At 50.9% G+C, this 24,762-nt stretch overlaps 1 protein-coding gene across 2 annotated transcripts in view; it reads right to left on the bottom strand.

The window, feature by feature from the left end:
* Positions 1-24,762, bottom strand: part of LOC307201733 (uncharacterized protein) — a 65,720-nt gene that overhangs the window by 10,618 nt on the left and 30,340 nt on the right. For both annotated transcript variants that reach the window (XM_079951075.1, XM_079951074.1), the window contains 24 exons: positions 23,954-24,127; positions 22,096-22,269; positions 20,835-20,949; positions 20,051-20,119; positions 18,353-18,546; positions 17,253-17,374; positions 16,972-17,041; positions 16,677-16,837; positions 15,427-15,535; positions 15,078-15,209; positions 14,294-14,500; positions 13,202-13,339; positions 11,992-12,115; positions 10,847-11,018; positions 9,704-9,916; positions 8,682-8,826; positions 7,714-7,920; positions 6,848-6,952; positions 5,892-6,044; positions 4,937-5,185; positions 4,210-4,422; positions 3,440-3,652; positions 2,812-2,973; positions 1,569-1,697 (listed from right to left, as the gene is read on the bottom strand). In XM_079951075.1, the coding sequence (XP_079807201.1) occupies positions 1,569-1,697; positions 2,812-2,973; positions 3,440-3,652; positions 4,210-4,422; positions 4,937-5,185; positions 5,892-6,044; positions 6,848-6,952; positions 7,714-7,920; positions 8,682-8,826; positions 9,704-9,916; positions 10,847-11,018; positions 11,992-12,115; positions 13,202-13,339; positions 14,294-14,500; positions 15,078-15,209; positions 15,427-15,535; positions 16,677-16,837; positions 16,972-17,041; positions 17,253-17,374; positions 18,353-18,546; positions 20,051-20,119; positions 20,835-20,949; positions 22,096-22,269; positions 23,954-24,127 (3,750 nt within the window). The remainder of the gene's footprint in view (positions 1-1,568; positions 1,698-2,811; positions 2,974-3,439; positions 3,653-4,209; positions 4,423-4,936; positions 5,186-5,891; positions 6,045-6,847; positions 6,953-7,713; positions 7,921-8,681; positions 8,827-9,703; positions 9,917-10,846; positions 11,019-11,991; positions 12,116-13,201; positions 13,340-14,293; positions 14,501-15,077; positions 15,210-15,426; positions 15,536-16,676; positions 16,838-16,971; positions 17,042-17,252; positions 17,375-18,352; positions 18,547-20,050; positions 20,120-20,834; positions 20,950-22,095; positions 22,270-23,953; positions 24,128-24,762) is intronic.

Here is a 24,762-nt window from a genome sequence, read left to right on the forward strand (position 1 = left end):
TAATAATAATAATAATAATAATAATTATTATTATTATTATTATTATTATTATTATTCCCATTCGCCTGGAATAGGCTCAAGCTCTGTGTGTGTGTGTGTGTGTGTGTGTGTGTGTGTGTGTGTGTGTTGAATAGATCCATATAGAAAGACACACATACACGTATGTTCTCACTGGTACAGAGGAATGGCAGCCATTCTTTGCCGACACTCCTGGCACTTTTATCAGTTTAAGAGCCCTTGCAACTATAAATGTGTGCATATGAGAGAGATGTGATGTAGGTCACATTGACAAGAGAGATGACTTGCCCAATGTCATTCAGTGAGCTACATGGCTGGGGAGGATTTGAATCCAGGTCTCAGGTGTCCTACTTTCAACCCCCTGTCTACTACATTGGTTTGGTTAGCATCCGTCCGTCTCGGGAGACAATAAAGGAGTGCGCTTTTGGGGGTCAACCTGTTGGCTGAAGTCAAACTACAGCTGTGGCTGTAGAGACCTATCGACTTGGAGCAGAAGTTCGGCCTGCTTGCTGAGTGCTTGTCCAAACCCCATTGAAGCAGGCGGACATTGGCGGGTCAGCAGTTTATTGACCGGGGTTTGCCTGGCTTAAAGCGGGCAGTAGCTGACCAGTGAGACACGATGATCTCTCCTTACACCCATCATATTGAGTTTCTAACTCCTAACTGCTGCCTCCCACATTGTTTTTGCCGCATTTGCAGGACGGCAAGCCTAGGCATTGTATATGGAGGTTGACAAGCCCCACCCCCCAGTCCCATTGATGTGGTCCAAAGGAAAGCAAAGCAATATGTTTGGCACTGGGTTGGCTATGGAGTTGCCAGAAGGAGGATTGCAAGGCGTGATCCAACTGCCTTGGGGACTCCACTCCACTGGCTCAAGATGGGCTCAAGCTGGCAGCAAAATGGAAGGGTGTCCGCAATTGATCTGCCAGCCACCAACCACCGCTGCCTCTCCAGTTCATAGAATCATAGACTCATAGAATCATAGAGTTGGAAGAGACCACAAGGGCCATCGAGTCCAACCCCCTGCCAAGCAGGAAACACCATCAGAGCACTCCTGACATATGGTTGTCAAGCCTCTGCTTAAAGACCTCCAAAGGAGGAGACTCCACCACACTCCTTGGCAGCAAATTCCACTGTCGAACAGCTCTTACTGTCAGGAAGTTCTTCCTAATGTTTAGGTGGAATCTTCTTTCTTGTAGTTTGGAACCATTGCTCCGTGTCTGCTTCTCTGGAGCAGCAGAAAACAACCTTTCTCCCTCCTCTATGTGACATCCTTTTATATATTTGAACATGGCTATCATATCACCCCTTAACCTCCTCTTCTCCAGGCTAAACATGCCCAGCTCCCTTAGCCGTTCCTCATAAGGCATCGTTTCCAGGCCTTTGACCATTTTGGTTGCCCTCCTCTGGACACGTTCCAGTTTGTCAGTGTCCTTCTTGAACTGTGGTGCCCAGAACTGGACACAGTACTCCAGGTGAGGTCTGGCCAGAGCAGAATACAGTGGCACTATTACTTCCTTCAGGAGGCTCCATGGAGCTTCACCCCTCACCTCCTGCAGCTGCAGCAACTCTGCCTCCAAATTCTTCAGCTTCTTTTCGCTCTCGCGGGACTGAATGAAGATCTCTTCGCGGGCTGCACGGGCTTCCTCCACTTCCCGCCAGAGCTCCTTCATCTGGGCCTGGAATTGGGAGGGAAGAGATGCTTTAAGAAGCAGAAGCTTGACTCCTTATGCCAATAACATAATGGAGACTGAGGAATTACACACATACACAAACCTACACCCGCCCTCCCAGGCAAGTGACTGTATGTTCAATGCCCTAGTCCCATACCCTACTGTAGGGGAAGCTATGACCCTTCTTGTTGTAGCTGGACTACAATGCCCACAATGCCTCTGGCCCACTGGTCATGCTGCCCAGGGCTGATGGGAGTTGCAAGTCCAACAACATCCAGAGGACTCTCATGTTGGCTACCCTTACCCTACCTGTAGGGCAAACCTAAGGAGGGGTTGTTGAAATAAGTCACACAGCCTTCCCCTCTTTATCCCACCCTCCACTGATTTCTCAGTCATCTCCTGCATGCTGAATTTTTAGACTGAAAGATCCTTGGAGCAGGATCCTGTCTTTGTACGTTCATGTAGATTGCGCATCAAGGGGAGGAGCAGGATCCTGTCTTTGTACATTCGTGTAGATTGTGCATCGAGGGCACTGTCTAAATAATACAATCAGGGAGTATCTCATATGGCCCTCACGCCGCATATATAAAAATGACTTAAAAAGATAAGGGGTTTGTTTTACCCCTGGCTGCTCGGACTTGGCATTTCAGTTTTTCTGCCAGAGTGACTGTCCAGAATCGAGTGTATCACGAATCAAGAGGTACGCTTATTGCGAAACACCAACATCCAGCTATCTCTAAACAAGCAGCTACTATTTAAAAAGTTTGATTGGAATAATCAAAAACCCCTAATACGGGAGACAATGCAATAGTGGTGTTGCATTTTTGTAACAGCTATCCATGGAGAGATTTATCAGACCAGTTTTCATGTACCTTCTTATATATGTGCATTGTTTTGGCTGCATTGGTTGGTTGTGGAGAAACATTTGTTAGCCGCTTTTGTTGCTTGTCTTTTATTAAGTTTTGAAAATATAGTAGGGATATTTTTTTACAAAATTAAAATGAGGCAGTGTCTCCCTCCCTCCCTTCCTTCCTTCCTTCCTTCCTTCCTTCCTTCCTTCCTTCCTTCCTTCTCTCTCTCTCTCTCTCTCTCTCTCTCTCTCTCACACACACACACACACCTGCAATTTTCGCAGCTGCTTCCCTGCTTCATCCCGTCCCTTGTTGGCCGCATCCAGCTGTGCCAGCGCCTCCTGAAGATCAAGCTCCAGCTTCTTCCGGGCTGCAAGCGCTTGGGTCCGTTGCTTCCTCTCCGAGTCCAGTTCAGCCTCCAACTCCCGCACCTGGGGATGCAGCAGCAAGAAAACGTCAAGAGGAGAAACATCTGCCTCTCTGCTTAGCACAGATAAGGCATCCATATTGTTGCGTCGCTGTTCTGTTGGGATTTTTAACATACTTCAACTGAGAAAATGAACGCTCAGCTGACCTTGAATGTTAAAAATCTGGCAACGGAAAAAATTATGTGGTGCCCCCCTGCCGTTGATGCCCTAAGCCCATGCTTCTTTTGCTTCATGGTTAATCCAACCTCGCCCACCCACCTCCCATGAAGCCTCACGACCGCCTTGTGAGAGATCATTCAGGTTACGACTTGCACCCATCTGTCTACATCTGCCACCCTCTAACTGTGGCACCACACTGGTCCTCTTATGCAAATATGGGCCCTTTCGCCACTATTCTTGACACTTTATGTTCTAGGCGCACTTGGGCAAAGGCTGACAGGGACTGAGCCTCCCCAGCCTCCCTCCCCACCTGTTTGCCAAGCAGCTTCTTCTTGTCGTCGTTGGCATCGTCGCGGTTCTGCAGCTCCCTCTCGTGCTGGGCCTTCAGGGCCTGCATGTTGACCTCCAGGCGGAGCTTCCCGTCCTCCGTGGCCTGAAGCTCGTCTTCCAGCTCCTCCAGGTGGGCTCGCATTTCCTGCACCTGTTGCTCCAGGGCCCGCTTCGAACGCTCCAGCTCATGCACCTGATGGGAAGAAGTGGGGGTGGGATGGGGTGTTAGGGGAGAAAAAGCAGGAGGAGCGGGAAAGGCCAGTGGCCCTACAAACATTACTGGGCTACAGTTTCCAACAACCCTGGTTATTGACCATGCTTGTTGGGGCTGCAGAGAGTTTGAGTCCTCCAACATGTGGAGGGCCACATGTCCCACACCCCTAATGTAAGGGGTGGAGTGTCGTGATCTCACTGAGGGGATTGTAGTGGAAAGGCTGGCTTCCTGTCAAAGTATTCCTAAGTTTGTATGACATCCCATATGCCACAGTGTTTCCCAAACTCGTGACTGTGCTGGAGTCTTAGAAATCTGAAGGTTCCATTTTTTTAAAAAAAAAATAAATTGTGGGTCTTGCTGTTGCAAGGGAGGGGTGGGGAGGGAAGAATTTGTTTTAAAGGAAGTGGCAGCCTGAAAAAAACGTTACTTCCTGCCTCCTTCTTCAGAGAATGAGAGCCAGACCTCTCGGCACATTTCTGCCCTACTGTCACCCCCTCTTCCCCTTCCAGTGGACCCAGGTGTCCGGGCTCCCTTACGTTCTTGCCGACGTCGTCCTTGGAGCTGACCAGGTCGTCCATTTCTGCCCGCAGCTGCTTGTTCTGCCTCTCCAGCTCCTCCCGTGTCTCCAGAGCCTCCTCCAGGGCGCGGCTCAGCGAGAGCACCTTGGTCTCCTTCTCCCGGGAGTCTGCTTCCGCTCGGTCCCTTTCCTCGGCATAGCGGGCAGAGATCAGCTTTTCCTCGGCCAGCATCTGTCAATGATCCAAAAAGGCCTCAATGTAAAGTGACCAAGCTGTCCTTGACTGGGCAGCAGAGAATTGGGTTCAACTTAGGATTTTTGGGGATGCCAGACACAGCAGAGAGAGAGAGAGAGAGAGAGAGAGAGAGAGAGAGAGAGAGATATGCAGGAATGCAGGTTATCATTAAGATAAAGACGGGAAGGTGGGGGAAAATGGCATCCAAAACGACAGGAATAAAGAGATCCCATTGTGAGGGGAATAATTCCAAATCACGGGTGAAAGACCTGTTTAAGTTAACGGTTTTTCTGAGCCAAAGAAAGACTTGTCGTGGGCGTAGTTTTTGAGACACCGCTTTCCAGGTACACAAAGCCATTTTAGAATTAGAACAGGGGGTGTTTGTGTGCAGGGAAAGTAACATCTATTTCCCTGGTCAGGAAGCATTATATAGTCAACTGCAGTGACTGAGGGGCAAACTGCAGAACAACTAATTGGTAGGAAGACCTGATGGGGGAAACATAGGCCTCACCTGGTCAAATTTCTTCTGCTTCTTCTCAAGGGCAGAGACCACCTGGCGCTGCTGGTCAAGGGCGACGGTGACATCATCCAGCTCCTGCTGCAGCCGGGTCCGTCCTTTCTCCAGCTTGTCGCAGGCCTGGACCCGCTCCTCGTAGCGCAAGGAGAGAGCCTCCAGGTCCTTGGCTGCCCGGCGCCGAGCCTCCTCTATTGCTTCGGCTACCCCAGCATCGTCCTCCAGCTTCTTCTTGGTCTCCATCACCTGGCGGAATGGCCACAGGGGAAGTCACACACTGTCCACACAGCGCCAGGCTAACCAAAGGGGTGTTGGGAACTTTGGAAGTCAAGTTTATGAGAGGCTTCTGCAGCAAAAGCCCCAGTTCCACCCAGACCTTATCAGCTCTCTCTCTTCCTTTCTTCAAATGCTGATGGTGCAAAATGACTTTTCTTAAAAAAGAACTCTATTAGCATGTGTTTACCCAGATATCATGTCCCGTTATAATTTTTTCACATATTTCCCAGCAAATCTCTGGCTGAAAGGGGAAGGCAAGCTGAGCTGCCTCTCCCCACAGAGAGCAAAGCAGCAACTCGCTTTCCACTTCACACCTCGGCTGGAGCACCAACTAGCTACGTTTGCAGGGGCACTTTTCCAAGCCCTGGTGCCAGGAAAGAGGTGGCAGAGAAACCAAGTCCCTCTTCCCTTTTGTGTGCAGGTCCAAAGAAAGCGATCTGGCAGAACTGGGCCAGGATATACATTTCCCCAGTTCAATCCACAGGGGAGAAAGGGGGCAAGGAAGCCTTGATCGTTCCATTTCTCCTTAGAGAAAGCCATTGACTTCAGACAAAAGCTTGTCTGACGTGCCTTCTCTGGTGGATCCACGAGAGCCAATGACACCTGATTTTTCCTTTTGGCTCACACTGTGTGTATGGTGGTGAAGGGCTGCCTGTCAACCACTTCTGCTTCCCACCTGCTGCTGTAAGCTCTGGATCTGGCGGGTGAAGTTCCCCTTGGCAGCCTCCTCCTCCTCTAGCTGCTCCAGCAGACCCGCTTTTTCCTCTTCCAGCTGCCGGACCCGAGAACTCAGATTCAGTTTCTGCCGCGTCTCTTCCTGGAGCAGTTCCTGCGATTGAGAGGTGGGGTAAAAGGACATGTGCTAAGAGACCAAACCTGTCCAGATCTACTCCTCTTCTTCCCCTCTCAGGAAATCAGGTGCCCCAGCTCTCAGCCCACTGTTCTCTCTGCACCTACTAGAACTTAAGAGAGGGACTAGGGGCAATTAAGCCCTAACGCATTACAAGACCTGCCTCTATGGCAGGTGGCAGAAGCCTGAAAGGATGGAGCATGGCCTTCTTACTCGTGGCCCCCAAATGACGTTACATGCTATCTAGCAATGCTCATTAGTGCCTGCCCCTCCTAACGTTAAGAGAGTTCCGGGCAGATCTTCTTTTTGAGGTTGTTTTACAAGTAGATACATTGGGTTCCTAGCTGTTTACAGCCTATTTTTGTCACAGCCCACTAATATTTAATGATAAAATGTATTTGAAAGCAGGGAGAATACTTTTTCTTTTAGCATGTGGAATATGCAGGTACTTTACAAATTTTCATCTTGCTGCACCCCGTGAGACAGGACACATTCATTCCCTTTTACAGAAACAGAAAAACAGAGGCCAAATGAAACGGTGACTTACTTGTCCAATATTGCTTTGTGAACTCACGGCTATGCTTGGGACATAAAGCAACATTTTACAAGCTGAAACTGCACTTCTTACCCTTTACACATTCTTTCCCCTTGTCCCTAAACCTCAAGGGATTCACTGTTGTTGCCCTCTGAGTATTGCTCCCACCTTCTGGCACAAACCACCACCCTCTACCATCCAGGGTTCAGCCTCTCTGTGTCTCGCATCCCCAGGTTTTGCCATGTACCTGGGAATCTTGCAGGTGGGATTCTACACTGGCCAGATCTTTGGCAAGCTTTATCGCCCTGGACTCTGCACTTCCAAGGGTACCGGAGACTCCGTCGAGTTCGTTCTGTTTCCAGGAGATGAAGGCAGCAGACAGACGGGGAGAGACAGACACAAACACATACCAAAGATAAAAGTCCAAATGCATCAAGGGAAATCAAAACATCCATCTATCAAAAGTCAAAAGTTAAAAATAATAATCTGGTTGTGTATTCTATGCATCCACTAACTAAGCAAGTAACCCACTCTGAATTTGGTGCACAATGTGGAATTCTGAGTTCAGCTTTCTTTTACGTATTTTAAAAATGCCTATTTCCAGTCCTTGTGAATGCACAGTAAAGCTTTATAAACCATGAAAGCTGTGTTGGGCTCAGGAAACAGATTGGCGACTAGGCATAGCATTGTGTAATTTTGGGCTGCCAGGCTGTTTCGGTGATGGGGAGCCTCCCTCGCCCCCCTTGCTGTTACCTACTCTTCCCCCTCCATTTTTACTTGCCATCTTGGTGCCATCTCCCACCCCCAGCAGCTACTCAACTTCCCTCCCCCCTAAACATCTCAATATCTTCAGCAGAGTTACGCAGGCACTTATAGGGGCACTTAATATCTTGTGCAATTAATTCTAAACATAGAATTTGTGGGCTGACTTGGCACAAATCCTGCAAGGTACAGAGCACAGCTATAGAGATGCGAGAGCCTTAATAAGCCTGGGAGGCTACATGGGTAAAAAGATTTGGAAAATGAGGACTGGGAGTGGGTGGAAGGAGAAGACAATTTGAAGGATGGTTGTCTTCAGAGAGTGCACTTACACATACACACACACACACACACCTGCAGCTTCCCCAGCCTCTCCATAAGCTCAGCTTTGACTCTTTCACCGTCAGTGGCCCGCAGCTGCAGCTCCTGGACTTGGCTTTCCAGCTTCTTGCGCCGCTGCTCCGACTCCAGCTTGGCTGCCTGCAGGACCTTCACCTCCTTCTGCAGCTCCACGTTCTCCCCTTCCAGGGCCTGCTTGGTCTTCTCCAGGGTAACTTTGAACTGGGGGGGTGGAGAGAAAAGACATCAGAACCTGCCGAGGGCCTGCCTCTGGGGCACTGCTCACTCTCTCCCCCCTCCATGATCCTTAAGGAGGCTTACTAAGGCTAGTTGAATCCTGCCGGGCTCACCAAATGGATGTGCTTAAAACTGGGCTGCAGGACTGAACAGACCTATTTCAGGGGGACGAATGACTTCTTTAAAAATCTCTCTGCTTGAGTGTTCTCCGTAGAAGAGTCAATGTAGTGCGGCGGTCGGAGTGTTTGGACTAGGGCCTAGGGGAGAGCAGGGTGCAAATCCCTGCTCAGGCAGGAAGGTCCCTGGGTGAACCTTGGGCCAGTCACAGGGTTTCTTGTGGGGGGATAAAATGGGGAGGAAGAGAACCATGTATATACCACCTTGAGCTCCTTGGAGGAAAGATGAGGCATAAATGCAATAGATAAATAAATGATAAATAACTAGGGTCAGACCCTCCCTTGTTTCCGGGCCGTTGGCCTCTCCTAACCCATCTCTGCCTCCGAAAACCAAGCCACCCTTGGTCTTAGGCCTTCCCGATCTCTGGCTCTCAGAGCCTTCCAGCTTCTCAGCCTCTACACCTTGTCGGGCTCCAACTCCATCACCAGCCGACATGGCCAATGGATGATGGGAGCTGCTGCAGTCCAAGAAGGCCCCACAGATTCTCCATATCTCCACTCTTACCAGCTCCCTCTTGCCTTTCTGTAATCCCCCAGAAACATCCCGGCAACGTCCCCCCAGCCCCATACCCGGCGTGACTGCTCCAGCTGCTCCGACAGCTCCTCCAGGGCAGACGTGTGCCGCTGGCGCATCTCCAGCACCTGGGCTTCGTGCACCTTGACCTCGTCCTCAATGGTCTTCTTCAGCTCAGTTACTTCTTGCTCCCTCTTCGACCTGCCAGGGGAAGGGAAAGGATGGGATCAGGGTGAGGCTAGCAGGGTGAGGCGGGCTTTTCCTGGAGAGACCACTAAGGGAGTAGGGGAGAATATAAGAGCCTTGCTGGAGCAAGGTCAGAAGCTCATCTAGTTGAGCATCCTTTTCTCACAGTGGCCGGCCAGATCCCACAAGCAAGGCCCAAGCACAAGAGCCCACTCTCCCCTCCTGTGGTTTCCAGGCACATTACTGCCTCTGGCTGTGGAGCAGAACACAGTCCTTATGGCTAGCAATCACTGGATAGCCTTCTCCTCCATGGGTCTGTCCAACCCTCTCCTTCAAAACCATCCAAGTCAATGGCCATCTCTGCCTCCTGTCAGTTTACTGTATTTTTCGCTCTATAGGATGCACTTTTTCGCCTCCAAAAATTAAGGGGAAATGTGTGTGCGTCCTATGGAGCGAATGCAGGCTCCTTGGCTTCAGCAAGAGCAACGCGAAGCCTCCAAAGCGCAGAGGGAGAGCTCCCCCCGCACTCCGGAGGCTTCGCTTTGCTTTCGCTGAAGCCTGGAGAGCGCGAAGGGTTGGTGCGAACCCCTTCAGGTTCCTTTCGCTGAAACCAGGAGAGCAAGACTCTCCAGGCTTCAGCAGAGAGGGAGAGGTGCGCAGCGCCCCTACAGCCAAGCGGGAGGAGAAATGGAAGGGGCTCCGTTTCTCCTGCCACTTCGCTGAAGGGGCGCTGAGCAGAGAGGGGGAGATTTTTTTTTCTTGTTCTCCCCCTCTAAAACAAGGTGCGTCCTATGGTCCGGTGCGTCCTATAGAGCGAAAAATACGGTACTTATCCCCAGGAGCGACCACCTCCGGGTCCAGGCAGGTGTGCCGGCTGCCACCAGGCCCTTACCGTAGCTCCTGCTGCGCGGCCGTCGAGTCCAAGGTATCCTCGAGCTCCGTCTTCAGGGCCTCCAGCTCTTCGCCCAGGTCCCGCCGCTGCTTCTCGGCTTTGGCGCGGGCCGCCTTCTCCGACTCCATGTCCTCCTGCAGCTCGGCCAGCTGCGCCTGCAGCTCGCGGAGGGACTTCAGCACGGCGTTCTTCTGCGCAGACTCCTCCTCCACCCTGCAAGGCGGGCGGGAAAGGTCAGAGGGGCGAGAGGGCCAGGCTGAGGGTGGGCCGGAGGGAAAGGGGGGCAGTGGGGAGGAGGGCAAGGAGGAGGAAAGCTAGTGGCAGGCAGCAGGCACCCAAAGGGGGAAGAGAGGAAGATCTTTGCAGGATGCCAAAGAGGCACAGAGGAGCAATTGTGTTCCCCTGAATCTAACCCAAGGTTGTACCTATACTTCATAAATTTAAGTTGCTTTCTAAGCCATGCTTGGGAATGACTGTGGTCGGTTAGGTTGCCCTAAGTCAGGGGATCTGCTTTGTTTCACCCTAGAACCCTTGAGGTCCACTAGCTGGAGCAAAGTGCAAAACAGTGGGTTTTAAAAGGGGCAGGCATATGCTTAGAATTAAAAGACAAGGGCACCTCTGAGTGCATCTCAGCTGCCCAGGAATGTGTCACAAGTACCAGAGTGGAGATCAAAGTCCTTCCACACACAAAAAAGTCCATTCATAGTTTCCACCAAAGCTTTCCTTCATTTCAGAAGCCTAATTGGGAAGGGAATTGCTACTTGTTGAACGACCAAGAGCCAGGCATCCCTGATGAGATCCGCTGCAAAAGCCACCCTGAGATCTTCCAGCAGATCCCCATACCTGCCTATTCCCTGCTCTAAGGAATTCCCTATGAGGAAGCCATAACAACCATCTGTTTAGGGCTGCAGGGCAGGGCGCTTCAGCCAATACGTCCCTCTTGTACACTTCTGCTTTCCTTGTTGACTCTTGGATACCCTCAAAAAAGAATCCCAACGAATGGGAAAGAAGAGTTCCACCTTGAGGCTACTTGCAGCCAGCCTTGCTTACCAGCAGAAGGGAGAGTGAGGCTGGCTGGACAGTGCCCTGTTGAATCAGCCTCCACTGCCAAGCAGGCAGGAGCCTCCAGCCCGGCACACTTACCTGGCCAGCGCTGCCTGTAGCTCGGCTTCCTTCCTTGCCAGCGCTTGCCGGAGCTCCTCCAGCTGCTGCTGCAGCTCCACCACCTGCTCTTGCAGGTCCCCTGCCTCCCCGTCCAGCTTGCGCTTCAGCTTCTCCAGCTCCTGGCGCCCCTTTTCCTCCTTCTTTAGCCGATCTAGAAGGGCGAAAGGAGGAGAGAATGGGGGGAAAGTCAAGCAAGGAAACAGGACGCCCCCATCGCAGAAGCACACGAAGCAGGCTGTTCATCGCTGGTGGGGAATGTGCGGCTCTCCAAATGCAGCTGGACTCCAGCTCCCATCAGCCACAGCCTGCGTGGCTGATGGCCAGGGATGCTGGGAGTTGTAGTCCAGCGTTGCCTGGGAAGGCCACATGTTCCCCATCCCTAACCAGAGCCCAGAATTTGTCCCTAATGTTCCACCTCCGCATTCAAAGGCAGTGTAATATAGCCTCTGGGTGCCGGTTACTGGAAACCGCAGGTGGAGAGAATGGGAACTGCGTTCAGGAGCTGCTTTGGAACTTCCAGTAGGGACACCTGCCTGGCCACTGGGGGAACAGGATGCTGGACTAGATGGGCCATTGGCCTGATCCAGCAGGGCTCTTGTTATGTTATCAGCTATGCCCGGTCTTGGTCTACACCAGGGTTTCCCAAATTTGGGTCTCCAGCTGTTTTTGGACTACAATTCCCATCATCCCTGACCACCGGTCCTGCTAGCTAAGGATGATGGGAGTTGTAGTCCAAAAACAGCTGGAGACCCAAGTTTGGGAAAACCCTGGCCTGCACCAACAGGATCTCCAGGACTCCCTTTCCCCAGTCCTCTTCCTTTTGAGATGCCAAGGAGCAAACCTGGGACTCTCTGCAGGAGAAGCATGTGCTCGCCTAGCAAGCTGTGGCCCCACCAACACCCTGCGCAGCTCATTCTCTGCGCACGGATTTTAGCCAAGAGGCTGCCAGTTGGGGGTGGGACAGACACCTCCCCAAAGAAGCACTTCTCCAAAGAGGCCAGTTTTATGCCAGGTTTCAATTGCCACACCAAAGGAATGCAATTCCTGGGGTCTGAAGTGCCCAGGGAAGAAATCTAGGCCGCGCCCCCCCCCACCTCTGTGTACTCCCCTGTTCCCAGACGCACCTTCCATGTCGGCGATGACGGCTTCGTATTTGTTGCGCAGTTTGGAGAGGCTCTTCACCTTCTCCTCCTCCTCTGCCATATGGGAGGTGAACTCGGAGAGACGCTCCTCCATCAGCTTCCTCTCCTGGTGAAGGCAGTGGGTGTAAAAAGACACAGGGTGGGTGGGGGTTAGGACCCAAACATGCCTAACACTTCCAGGAAACCCAGGAGTCCAGGCTCCTAGAGTCCCGACTTAACCGACTTTTCCATTACCCATCTGCCTCCTCCTAGACAAGCTGCTTTATTGAGCACCTGCCCCGATTCATTTGCAGAAAGGTCAGACAATGTGATGCGAAAGCAGAGGTGATCCTGCATTTCCCTGTTAACTTTCCTTACTGTAAAACATCTGATCTTTTTTTTGGGGGGGGGGGAGGGGGGGACAATGCTTGTTGAGCAAGAGCTCCAATCCAGCTTGTAGTTGCACTGCCTGAACTGGCTGGTATGTGAGTGAAACTCTCCCCCCAAAAAACCAGCAGCAGCTTGGAAGTGTCTCTAGGGCCCCCAAACAGCCCTTCACCTCTATCTCTCCATCTCTGCAACTGTGGAGGTTAATAGTTTAAATCCCCCCCCCCCACCGAGGGCAGTCTGCACCTCACAAAGCAGCAGCAGGCTGAGGTTCCTCCTCTGCTTTTAAATATATATATATATATATATATATATATATATATATATATATATATATATATTATCGGTTTTCAACTCTAAACAAACACAATAAAACATAACTTGCTGAAGCGCTTGAGAAGAGAAGCAACCACACTAGTAGGACTACAAGAAGTTTTGTAAGGAGAAATATACGAAGTGTTACAAAGTAGAAAAAGATAGAGATACTGATTATGAGATTGCAATGCAATAGGCAAAATAAGAAATGCATACTAAGAGATTAGACTGGAAAATTTTCAGACAGGACTGATAGAAGTCAAAAAAATTGAATAAGATGTAAAAGTATGTTTAATTACTGTTGAAAATGATATGTTTAAAAACTAATAAAATTTTATATATATAAAGAGAAGAGAAGCAACCAAAAGGTTGCCCACCAGAGCAAGGATGGGCCACAAAACACAAGGCAGGCAGGCCAAAGAAGACCACCACAAAAAACGCCCCCCACGCGCGTCTTTTCTGCTTTGTGCCAGAGGTGGGGAGGCTGCAGCAGGAAGGGCCCCCAACTCACTTTGTGCAGTTTTGAGTTTTGGTCTTCAAGCACCAGCAGGTCTTCCTCCATCTTCTTCATCTTGGCTTCCGTGCTCACTTTCTCCAGCTGCAGCTTCTGCCGGGCGGCCTCCTCCTCCTCCAGCTGCTCTTCGATGTCCTACGAGGGAGAGCAGGGGACAATGGGTATACGTAAAGAAATGTCCCGGGCCATATAAAAGAAGCGGAGCGGTTATTTCAAGCCCTGGAACTACTGCCTCAACAAAGCAGCAGGGTTAGCAGAATATTCAAGTGCAGTGTAGCGGCTGGACTGGGATCAGGGAGATCCAGGTTCAAATCCCTGCTCACCTACAAAGTTCGCTGGGCGACCTCAGGGCAGTCGCTCACCCCCAAGTCCACCCTGCAGCACAGGACTGATGCAAGGATGACCGTGCAAGTCACCCTAAGGGCTCTGCAGACGCCATAAACAAAAGCGTTTACAGTCAAACCTTGGTTCTCGAAAACTTCCGTTATACGTTTCAGCTCCCGAACGCCGAAAACCCGGAAGTAAATGCTCTGGTTTTCAAACGTTTTTCGGAACCCGAATGTCTGACACGGCTTCCACTTGAGTGCAAGAAGCTCTTGAAACCAATCAGAAGCCGCGCCTCGGTTGTCGAACGTTTAGGAAGTTGAACGGTCTCCTGGAACGGATTACGTTCGACAACCAAGGTTTGACTGTATTTCAAAACAAAACCAGGACCTATTTTTAAAGCTGAGCTGAAGAAATTTATCTTTTTAAAGGGATTTGGGGGGTGGGCAGGTAGGTCTTTGTAGGAGTGGAATTCCACAACTGAGGCACCACCACTGAGAAGGCCTCGTTCAGTGTCACAACTAACTTGGTAGCAACCAACCTTCTCTCTCTCTGTGCATGCCCTTAGAAACTTGGCCTGAGAAAGGCCGATTTCTGCACAAACGTTAGCAGATGAAGCAAAACTCTTCCTTCGTTCCATCCACCACAACTAACGTATAGATGCACGGATCAATTTAGCCGTCTTCCCGCAAGGGAGTGGGCGGCAGCTGCCCTCCTCCTTTGCTCCTCCTGGTGGTGGAGGACGGTCCTCTCTTCCCGACTCACCTGGATGTGCTGTTGCATCTTCTTCTTGTCCCCTTGCAGCTGCTGGCAACGCTCCTCCTCCTCTTCCACTCGCGACTCCAGCTCATGCAGGATGTCCTCCAGCTCCTGCTTCCGGGCCGCCAGCCGCGCCCGCATCTCCTCGGCTTCGGCAAACAGCTCCGTCTCTGCCTGCAGCTGTTCGGCCAGGATGGCCTTCTCCTCTGAGAGCTAGCAACGGAAACGGGATCAAGGAGGGAGGGACAGGCATCAGTTCCCCCTGGAGCCTAGCTCAGGATGTTAGGGTACGGCAAACCCTTAGTTAAGGAAGGTTTTCCTCCCAATCCCGGCTTTAAGCAGTGGGGACTAGAAGCTTGATGCGGAATGTACAGCCAGTGTGAATTTTACAGGAGGACGCAGTCCTTGCAAATGAAAGGTCACACAACTAATGCACTCTTACACCACAGTTGTGGAATCCCGGGAACTGTAGTTTGCTAAGGTTGCTGGGAGGGCTAAGCTACAGTTCCCATGATTCTTTTTTTGGGGGAGCCATGATTGTTAATGTGTCATAAGAGTGCTTATGGTGTGACTGTGACCCAAGAGAAAAAGGAGTTCAGGCGGACCTATTATAAAATCTGTTTCAGGACACGGAGAAGGCAGGCAGGAAGGCCAATATGGAGGGCAATGCAGGGAGAGTCCAAGTGAATGGTTGAAAGAGAAGGGGGCGGGGCTTCCGCTGCAGATGTCAGGAGAGGAGGTGGGGCTTAACGGCTGGGGACTCCTGGCTCCTCCCACTCTCCCTGCTCACCTGCTGGTATTTGTTCTCCAGTTCCTTCAGGTCCATTTGGGTTTTCACGTGTTTCTCCTGCACCTTTTGCAGCTCCACTGCCTTTGCCTGCATCACCTCGTCCTGACGGGTCACCTGTAACAGGGGCTTCACCTGGGGAAAAGGAGAGGAGGAAAAGGAGGGGAAGATGTTGAGAGAGCCAAAGTGGGAGGTTGGGGTGGGGTGGGGGGTGAGAAGGAAGAACCTCCGCCCGCCATAGGCTAATGAGACTTGGGACAGGTCTCAAGTTGGCCCGTGAGGCTGCTCTTCCCCAAACCATGCCTGATGTCCTATAAGACACCCCCGTCCTTAGCATCACCGCCTGACCCACCTTGGTGAAAAGGCGCCACCACTGCCAGTGGCGCAACTTGAGGTAGGCGGCGCAGTTACGCTGCATGACCTTGAGAGCGCTCATCTGCTGCTGCTTTTTCATGAAGGCTCTGGGAGGAAAAAGCACAGTTAGTCAGAAAAGCACGGTCAGGTACCTTAGCCAGGGCTCTGTGCACGTAGTATCATAGAAACGTAGAGCTGGGACCCCGATCCAGTCCAGCCCCCTGCAATGCTGGAGCTTTCTGTGGCTGTATAATTCCTTACCCTCCCCTCCACCCTCCATGCAAAGCCCACCAGTGAAGTTGTGTTTGCAACTGGATTGGTTCATACAGGCTTCTTACTCCAAAGGAGACAAAAGGAGGAAGGCCTACCGAGGGCGGTCAGGGAGCCAGGTGGAGAGTAATCTCCTAGCCCAGGGGCTCTGTGTGCGCAATGGGGAGTTCTGAGGAAGCGTCATGGGTCCCGTCACAAAAGATTCCTGAGAAGGGGGCATGGCCAGTCACAGAGCTTCCACCCAATCACTGGCGGCGGATGAAGTGAAACCCCCTCTCCAGAGAATACCAGAAGTTCTAGCTTCCCAAGCGTACTAAGCCAGAGGCTGCCAACATGGACCCCATGGGCAGAATACAGAATCATACACTTGTAGAGTTGGAAGGGGCCACGAGGGTCTCCTTGTCCACCCCCCCCCCCCCGCAACGCAGGAATCATTCATCCAACGCGGGGCTTGAACCTACGACCCTGGGATGACACGCGCATCTGCTTCCCTGGTGCCCACACATTCCCTTCCCTTTCCCCCACTTCTCCCCTCTGGTACAATCAGGCTTGAAAGAAGCCTAACTGGCTGTACTACAGCTGACAGAACAGGTTACGGCCTCTGCTTGGTTGCGGTGAGTGTGTGTAGTGGCAGCCATGACAGCTTCACCAGAGGCGCACGGAAGCCAAACACTCGCTCGCAAATCTCTCTAGGGGGTTGAGCTGGAGGGCCCTTGGGGTTCCCTTCCAACACTACAATTCTATGACTCTCTACTCCTCTCTTGTCAGGGATGGGGGGGATCTGACCCCGTCAGGTGTTTTTGGACTACAGCTCCCATCACCCTTGACCAATGGGCCATGCTGGCTGAGGCTGATGGGAGTTGGGAGTCCATCACCACCTCCTGTACAGCTCTGGGTTCCGTGCCCCAGAATCTGACAACATCCGGCTTTAAAGTGGCCCATTGGCAATTCGCCCCAGTATAGCGGCTCAGTGCTCACTTGCGGGCCAAGTATCCGCGGGCAGCTGCCTGGAAGGAGACAATGATATCTGTGATCTTCAGGTCCCGCTCCTCCTCCAGATGAGCAAGGACGCCAGCGCGGAAAAAGATCTTACTCTGGCCGATGCGGAAGAGATTGGGGTCAAGCTCCAAGGCCTTGATCTGTAAGGATGAAAAGAAACAGGTGAGTTTTTTGGAGGAGGGAGGGATTAGTCAGTAGGACGTTCTGGTTTTCTGCATCTGGGCCAGTTCTAGCCCACATTGCCCCATCACCCTGGCCAGAGAGCCCCACGTACCATGCGTTCACAGGCCTGTTTCCCATCCATGAAACCTTTAGGAATGGCGTTTGGAGTCAGGATCTCATACCTGCCAGAAGATAAGGAGAAAGCAGAGAGGTTAGAAATCGCACGGACACCACACACACTTTAGCTTGACGTTAACACCCTCAGATACCAGGGATGGGTTAGGCCCATGGTGGATCCGATCCTCAGTGGCTGAGAACAGGGGCAGACCCCTCTGGGCGCCCGCCCGTTGCCCTCCTAACTAAGGCCGGGCCTCCCTCGAGTCCTCAGGGTACCTCTGCCGGAATTCCTGGAAGATGATGCGGTTGGGAAAGCCCTGGCGACAAATGCGAATTCCCTCCAGGACTCCGTTGCAGCGTAGCTGGTCCAACACGAGGTGTGGCTCCAGTTTTCCAGCCTGTAATAGGAGCCGGGAAGAAGCAGGACCTGTCAGAGGGCACTTCAGGAAGCAGAGTAATACTGCTTGTTCTCTTAGGTATACCCTGTCCATCCTCCAAGAAGCCCAGGGTGGTATGTGGGGGAGCTAGCCCTCATTAATCTTCCCAACAACCCCGCGAGGTGGGACTGGACCAGTTTTCCAAGGCTACCATGGCAGAGAAGGATTCGAATCAGGTCTCCCTGGCCTGTCTAACATTCTAGCCACTGCAAGCCAAGGATGGAGGACCTGTGCTGCGACTAAAGTTACCGAGAGTGTAATCCCCATCATCCCTCATGGGAGATGTGTACTACTACTACTACTAATTATTATTATTATTTATTTATATGCCGCCCATTGGACTGGGTTGCCCCAGCCACTGCCGGGTGGCTTCCAACAAATTATAAAACCACAGTAAAACATCAAATATTAAAAACTTCCCTATTTTAGTTGTCTTCTAAAGTCAGACAGAACAAGGGCATGTACCACTCTGGCGAGAATGTGTGCAGGCAGGTAGGGCCTTAGCTGGCATACCAGATTAAGCTGGCAGACAGCTGCCCTGGACGCAGAATTGACCTGCACCTCCAAGGACAGCTGTGAGTCCAAAATGACCCCCAGGCTGCGCATGTGGTTCTTTAGGGGCACAGTTACCCCATTCAGGACCAGGGAGTCCCCCACACCCGCCCACCCTTGACTCCCCCAGAAACAGTGCATCTGTCTTGTCGGGATCCATCCTCCAACCGCCTCCAGACACTCAGACGAAGAGGTCTCCAAACAGCCCTTTGGCCAAGAAACTCCCTTTAAGGACCCAGAGGAAGGCTTGGGCCTGCTTTTAACACAGAAGGAGGCCTTCTGCTGCTTCCGAGCAGAAGCGACATTCTCTGATGGGCTCCCTTCGACGCCAAGACACTCATCTGCTCCCCATATGCACTACAGGCCTCCGTCGCATGAGCAACTCACTCTTTTCTCATGATTGGGGATGATGCAGCGAACGAAGTTGGGGTTGGTGTTGCGCAAAGTTGACATGAGCTTGGAGAGAGATTCCTTATACAGCTGCCCCACTGTCCGGAACATCCCCTTCTTCGTCTTGTATGAGGAGCCGAAGGCAAGGTCTCCCATCCCACTCACTTGGTCCAGGCCCACAATTCGGTCCACTGTGGAACAGGGGGAAGGGGCTTCTCAGCTCACATCCAGCACTTCCAGCCCACTCCCCAGGGGGAAATGCAGGAATCTGTGGGTTTCCTCCCTCTGTCCCAACCCCACATAACATCCATTGCAACTGCCCCAAACCCCTCTGAGCCCTCCCTGAGGGAACGGAAGCCACCTGGAGCCAATGGCCTTTTCCAACCCACTTAAGTGATATATAAAACCTTCAGAGTGGATGTGACGAAGGGCAATGGAAGCCCAGCCCTCAAGGGACATTGAAACAAGTTTCAATGAGCCCCTTCTCACACCTCCGCTTTCTTAATCCACACAATTTAGACTGCCATTGGAGAGCAGAAGAAAACAAGGCGAGTGTTACCCAGCAGTCCTGAGGGCCTGTTTGCTCCCATCTGCCTCAGTGGGCCTTTGAAGGGAGAAGCCTCAGGTCTCTTGGGCTGCTGTTGGTTTAGATACTGCAGAGAGGAAAGGGAGCGTCACGCCCAGGTGGCACCCGGAGGACAAGTGGGGCAGAGCGGAGAGAGTGAAAAGAAACTATGGCAATTTAATTCTGAAGCCCAAGAACAGCTTTGAGGCTGCGCTCCTGAAAACACAGCACACTTGCCAGGGACTATGTGCTGTTTAAGACAATAGGACTTATTAAAACAATGCGCAGGAGTGCACCGTTAGTAAAGGAAGTCACATCTGAATTATCCAAACCCCAGATAGGAAGCCTCTGGCCCTCCAGATTCATGGACTCCAGCTTCCGCCAGCATGGCCAATGGCCAGGGATGATGGGAGTTGTGATACCAACAAAACTGGGTGGGCCAAAGGTTCCTCATCCATGGTCTAGACCAGGGTTTCCTTAACGTGGTTCTCCAGCTGTTTTGGGTCTACAACTCCCATCACCCCCAGCTAGCAGGGCCAGTGGTCAGGGGTGATGGGAACTGTAGTCCCATTTGGGGACCAAAGGTTGAGAAAGGCTGGTCTAGACCAATGTTCTACAACCTTGGGTGCCCAGACGCTGTTGTACTATAACTCCCAGCACCCCCAGCTCTCTTAGCCAATGGTCAGGGATGGTGGGTGTTGCAGACTGACAACGGAGGTTCCCTGCCCGTGGTATAAACCAGCCTTTCTCAACCTTGGGTCCCCAGATGCTGTTGTACTACAACTCCCACCACTCCTATCTAGCAGCATCTGTGGTCGGGGATGATGGGAAATGTAGTCCCATCTGTTTGTAGTTCCCCAAGTTTGGGGAAAAGGCTGATCTAGAAAATATTAAACAGGGGTGGGGAACCTGTGGCCCTCCAAACATTACTGAACTACAACTCCCATCATCCCTGACCATGGGCCACACTGGCTTGAGGCTGATGGGAGTTGGGTGACACCTAGAGGGCCCCCTGGTTCCCCACCCCAGATATTAAGAGGAAGAGGGTGCATGTCTTCCCCCTCATAAACCTGCCTATAGCCCTCCCTTCCTACATGCTGGTGGCTCATGTGTGGGAAGGGGGGACATACTTTCTGCTGGACCCTGAGATGCCACGGCATAGCTGTCAAAGAAATAGACCTTCTGTATGTTCTGGATCTCTGGAGAAAGGACAGGACCAGGCAGGGAAAGGGGCAGGTGAGGTTTCGCAAAGCAATCCATTACAGGGGGAAAAGAGAGAGGTGGGTCAAGGACAGAAGGAAACAGAAAGAGCAAAGAGCAAAGTGGTTAGTACCAGCAGCAACAAGAGAGAGTTTCAAGCAGCTTTGAGAAGTTATATTGACAGTTACTAAGATCTACAGGCCACTAGGTTAATTAAATACGTAAACAGGTTAATAATATGTGTAAGTATGGAGACTCAGATTCAACGCAGGCAACTGCTCCCCCCCCCCCCGGGACTCATTAATCATTGAATTAACTCTCTGTTTTAAAGCTACCCACTATCTTCATTGTTCTATTGCAATACAGTCATACCTTGGAAGTCAAACAGAATCTGTTCTGGAAGTCCGTTCGACTTTGAAAACGTTCGGAAACCAAAGCGTGGCTTCTGATTGGCTGCAGGAAGCTCCTGCAGCCAATCGGGTGCTGCGGAAGCCCCGTCAGACGTTTGGGTTCCAAATAATATTCGCAAACCGGAACACTCACTTCTGGGTTTGCGGTGTTCGGGAAGCAAAACGTCTGAGTAAAAAGGCATTCAGGATCAAAGGTACAACTGTATTGCTTTTTTTGTTTTAATCCCTGCAAGCTGCCCGGAGGACACTGGTGACAGAAGATGGCCTATGAACGGATCAACTTGGATCTTCCCAGGCCCCCTACCATCTTTCCACAGCTCTGCTGTGAACTTGTCTGCGCTCTGGTGGAGAAGCGTAGCCACGTTGTCGTTCAAGGGGTCCATGTTCTTCATGAGCCACTCATCTGCTTTGTAGTCAACCTTTCAAAGGAAAACGGGGGAGAGCGAAGGAGAAAAGAGAAGACGAGAAAAAGCAGAAATATCAGACCTATGGGTGCGCCACAACCCAGCCATGTGCAGGGATAAAAGGCCTTATCCCAAAGTTGGACCATTCAGTCCATTTCTAAGCCCAATAGTGTCTACTCCAGAAGTGGACAACATTTTTTAGGGGGAGGGGGGTCAAGGGCCACATTCATTTGGATGCAAGTGGTCAGGGGCCTCATACTGATCATAAGTGCCACATAATACTCATTTGGCGCTTGTAAGAAATCAATCTTTTGGTGTGGCAGCACCTACTCCTTGCCTGTTGACGTCAGACAGGAGCCTTTGCTGTGCTCTTTTCAGCAGCTGTTTAAGGCATTTTTGCTTAGGCAAGCCTATCCACCCATGAAGAGAAATAGCCATGTGTTCTATTTTTATTTTAGCTACTCATGGTTTTGCCAGTGCTTCTTTTTCTAAAATAAATATATGTTTAGGGGTACTCTCATTTTGACTCAAGAAAATCACCATTTTATAGTTCAAATCAGGAAAAATAAATGCAGTAAATGGACAAAAGCATGAAGATTCACAAAATGTTTAGGGGTGTGCATACCCCTGCAACCCCCCCAGAAAAAAGCACTGATTTTACCAATCTTTTAAATACATGCTTTTTATTGATACTTTTAATATTATATCACTGTAAACCATTTAGAAGTTTTCTTAGAATCAAGCAGTATATAAATTTTGTGAAATGAAACGGAAACAAACAGGTGGGGCCAAAGTCTGACTGCCAGCAGCTATCCAGGCCCTCAGGCAATTGGCCTGTCCCAGCCCTGTTAACTGAGATGCAACCTGGGACCTCAGCTCCACTACAGAGCTCTGAGCCCCCTCCTTTAGACACTGCAGTTAGGTCATGAGACTGGCCTTTGTCAATCTGGTACCCTACAGGTGATGCCTGACTACAACTCCCATCAGCTCCAGCCAATGGTCAGGGATGATGGGAGTTGTAGTCCACCAATACCTGCAGACCTAGAACGTAGCAGCTGGGCTTTCGCCTCCTAGCAGTAAGAACCACAAGATGCAAGTGAGCCCAGGAGTGCCAGTAAATAGGGGGAAACCCAGCACAGGGGTGGGGTGGAGGTAACTTGCCTTGCCAGCATAATGGATGATGCAGAAGTCAGCTTTGTCCCGCAGCTGCCGGGGCTTCTGGAACTTGGGGTGGGTTCCCTGCTCCTGGGTAACTTTTTCCACGAAGCTCTTGTCAGTGGCTTTGGGGAACCAGCACTCTTCGTCTAGCAGAGCCAGCACCCCTGGGGGGTTTGCCTGGGACAGAGGAAAACCAAAACCATTAAGCAAGGGAACCCAAGGAGGAAATCGAGGCAGAAGCTAAAGTTGCCTCGCTGGGAAGAGTTGTGTTTGTGGGTGTGGATAAACAGACCGGAAAAGAGTCAATTGTACTGAGTGCCTGGAAAAGTGTATAAGGTTCTAGGCAAGTGACAAGGCGCTGGGAACTGGAATGGTATATTATAATATAATATAATATAATATAATATAATATAATATAATAATAATTTATTATTTATACCCCGTCCATCTGGCTGGGCTTCCCTAGCCACTATGGGCGGCTTCCAACCAAATATTAAAATACAGTAATAAATCAAACATTCCAAAACAGGGCTGCCTTCAGATGTCTTCTAAAAGTTTGGTAGTTGTTGTTCTCTTTGACATCTGATGGGAGGGCGTTCCACAGGGCGGGTGTCACTACCGAGAAGGCCCTCTGCCTGGTTCCCTGTAACTTGGCTTCTCGCAGTGAGGGAACCGCCAAAAGGCTCTCGGTGCTGGACCTCAGTGTCCAGATAGAACAATGGGGTGGAGAAGCTCCTTCAGATATACTGGACCCCTTTAAACAAAATCAGGATCATCTACACTTCCACTGCCATTCCCTGTGCCATGATTTTGAGCCATTTATTAAAGCAAAACAATTGTCGAAATGCTGTATTTGCAGTGAGTGAGAGAACCCACCCGGCAATGGTGTTGACCAGAAAAGTGTGCTCAAGACACAGCTCTGCCTGAAGGGAGGAGGTGTTAGAACAACATGCCTCCGCCCCAAGAATGTCAATGAACATGTCAAAGCCATGCACCTCCCAGAGGACAGGAAAACATTAAGGATCACCCACAGGGCTACTGCTGCGGGTTCCCCCCTCCTTAAGCTAGCTTTCCCAAGGTAAGGGAACCCCACTAGCTCCAGGAAGACTCCGTAGGAAAACATGGGAGGAATACAAAATGCGAGTGAAAGAGGTGCGGTGATTACACCCTAAATGACTAGTTCTAGGATCAGCCTAGATAAAAAGGTCTGAAGCCGAGATTCCTAACCGCCTACCAGCTTTCACAGGAAAATCAATCCACATACTCCAGGTCACACCATGTCATTAGCGGGGTGCAAGTGCACTGCCAAGGGGTGCCAACAGTCCCAGGTGACTCAGTCAAACACACATTGGGTCGGGGAGGAGGGGGGGGGAAAGTGTTTGTGGATGTTCCTGCATGCCTGCTTTTTAAAAGACAAAAACCTCCCTGCAAGTAAAACACAACAACTAGCCAATCCTAGGGAGAGGATGTTCTAGCCCAGACTGCTCTCTGTTTTGCTAGTTTTCTGCATGCATGGAGTTGTTTTTCTCTTTTGTTTTGTTTTTTTGCAGAATGCAACCTTCTCCATCATTGCATCTGCCTGCTGGGAGTTGCTTGCAGCTATTGCATTTCTTTCTTTTTGTGTGTGCCAAAACAAACAAACAGCAAAAAGGAAGCATGCGTGATGCTCCTTTGCACAGATTCCACTGCACCTCCTCACAGACTGGGGCAAAAACATCAGATTGTTGAGGTGCCAATCAAAATCACCCACCCCGGCCAATACCTTGTAGAAGAAAGCCTCTTCCCTATAAATGGAAGAGACTTTCCCCAAATAAGCACGGTGTGTCTCTTATCTCCTTTTTCCCATCCCCAGGCTGCTCACCGGCCTCTCGATGAGGTCTATGCAGGGCTGGAGGTCCAGGCCAAAGTCAATGAAGTTCCATTCAATACCCTCTCGCTGATACTCTTCCTGCTCCAGCACAAACATGGTGTGGTTGAAGAGCTGCTGGAGCTTTTCATTGGTGTAGTTGATGCAGAGCTGTTCAAAGGAATTCAGCTGCAGGGCGGGGGCAGTGAGAGGGAAGGAAAGAGAGAGAGAAAGAAAAGCATTCAGGTGGAGATCAGCTCCTGGAAGAAGGGCGAACACCTCTGACTTCAGGTGCCCCACAGTATCTTCTCCCCCATGAAATTCCCCATGTGGCACAGGGCCCTGCTCCTTGTGCCTTTTCTGCTCAAGGACATTAAAACTGGTAGGTGCATCACAACTGAGGAAGCCCTCTCCTGCAGGGGCCCTCCAAGCTCCCTCTCCCTCTGGAATGCAATAAAAACTTTGGATTTTGACTTATTGTTGCTGATTCATTATTCTTGTGCTGGTTTTATGTGAGTACATTTGCTTGATATTTTTTGTGTGTGTGTGTGTGTGTGTGTGTGTGTGTGTGTGTATATGTATGTGTGAATTCTGCTACTACATGAGACTACAAATGGTCTCCTGTATATCACCAAACACTCACCTGTAGATCACCTAACCTCACTGTCAGGTGACTTTTCGCTCACGCAGGGAATCAAATACCACATGTGCGAGCTATGCAAGCCCAGACAATCAGCTGGGAACCAAACCATTAGAGGTGCTTTTGGCCCAAGCATGTCTATACCTGTCCTACGCACAAACCGGATGTGCCCCTCCCCACACAC

Source organism: Podarcis cretensis (genome assembly GCF_951804945.1).
Source record: "Podarcis cretensis genome assembly, chromosome: 13".
Classification (NCBI taxonomy): Eukaryota; Metazoa; Chordata; class Lepidosauria; order Squamata; family Lacertidae; genus Podarcis; species Podarcis cretensis.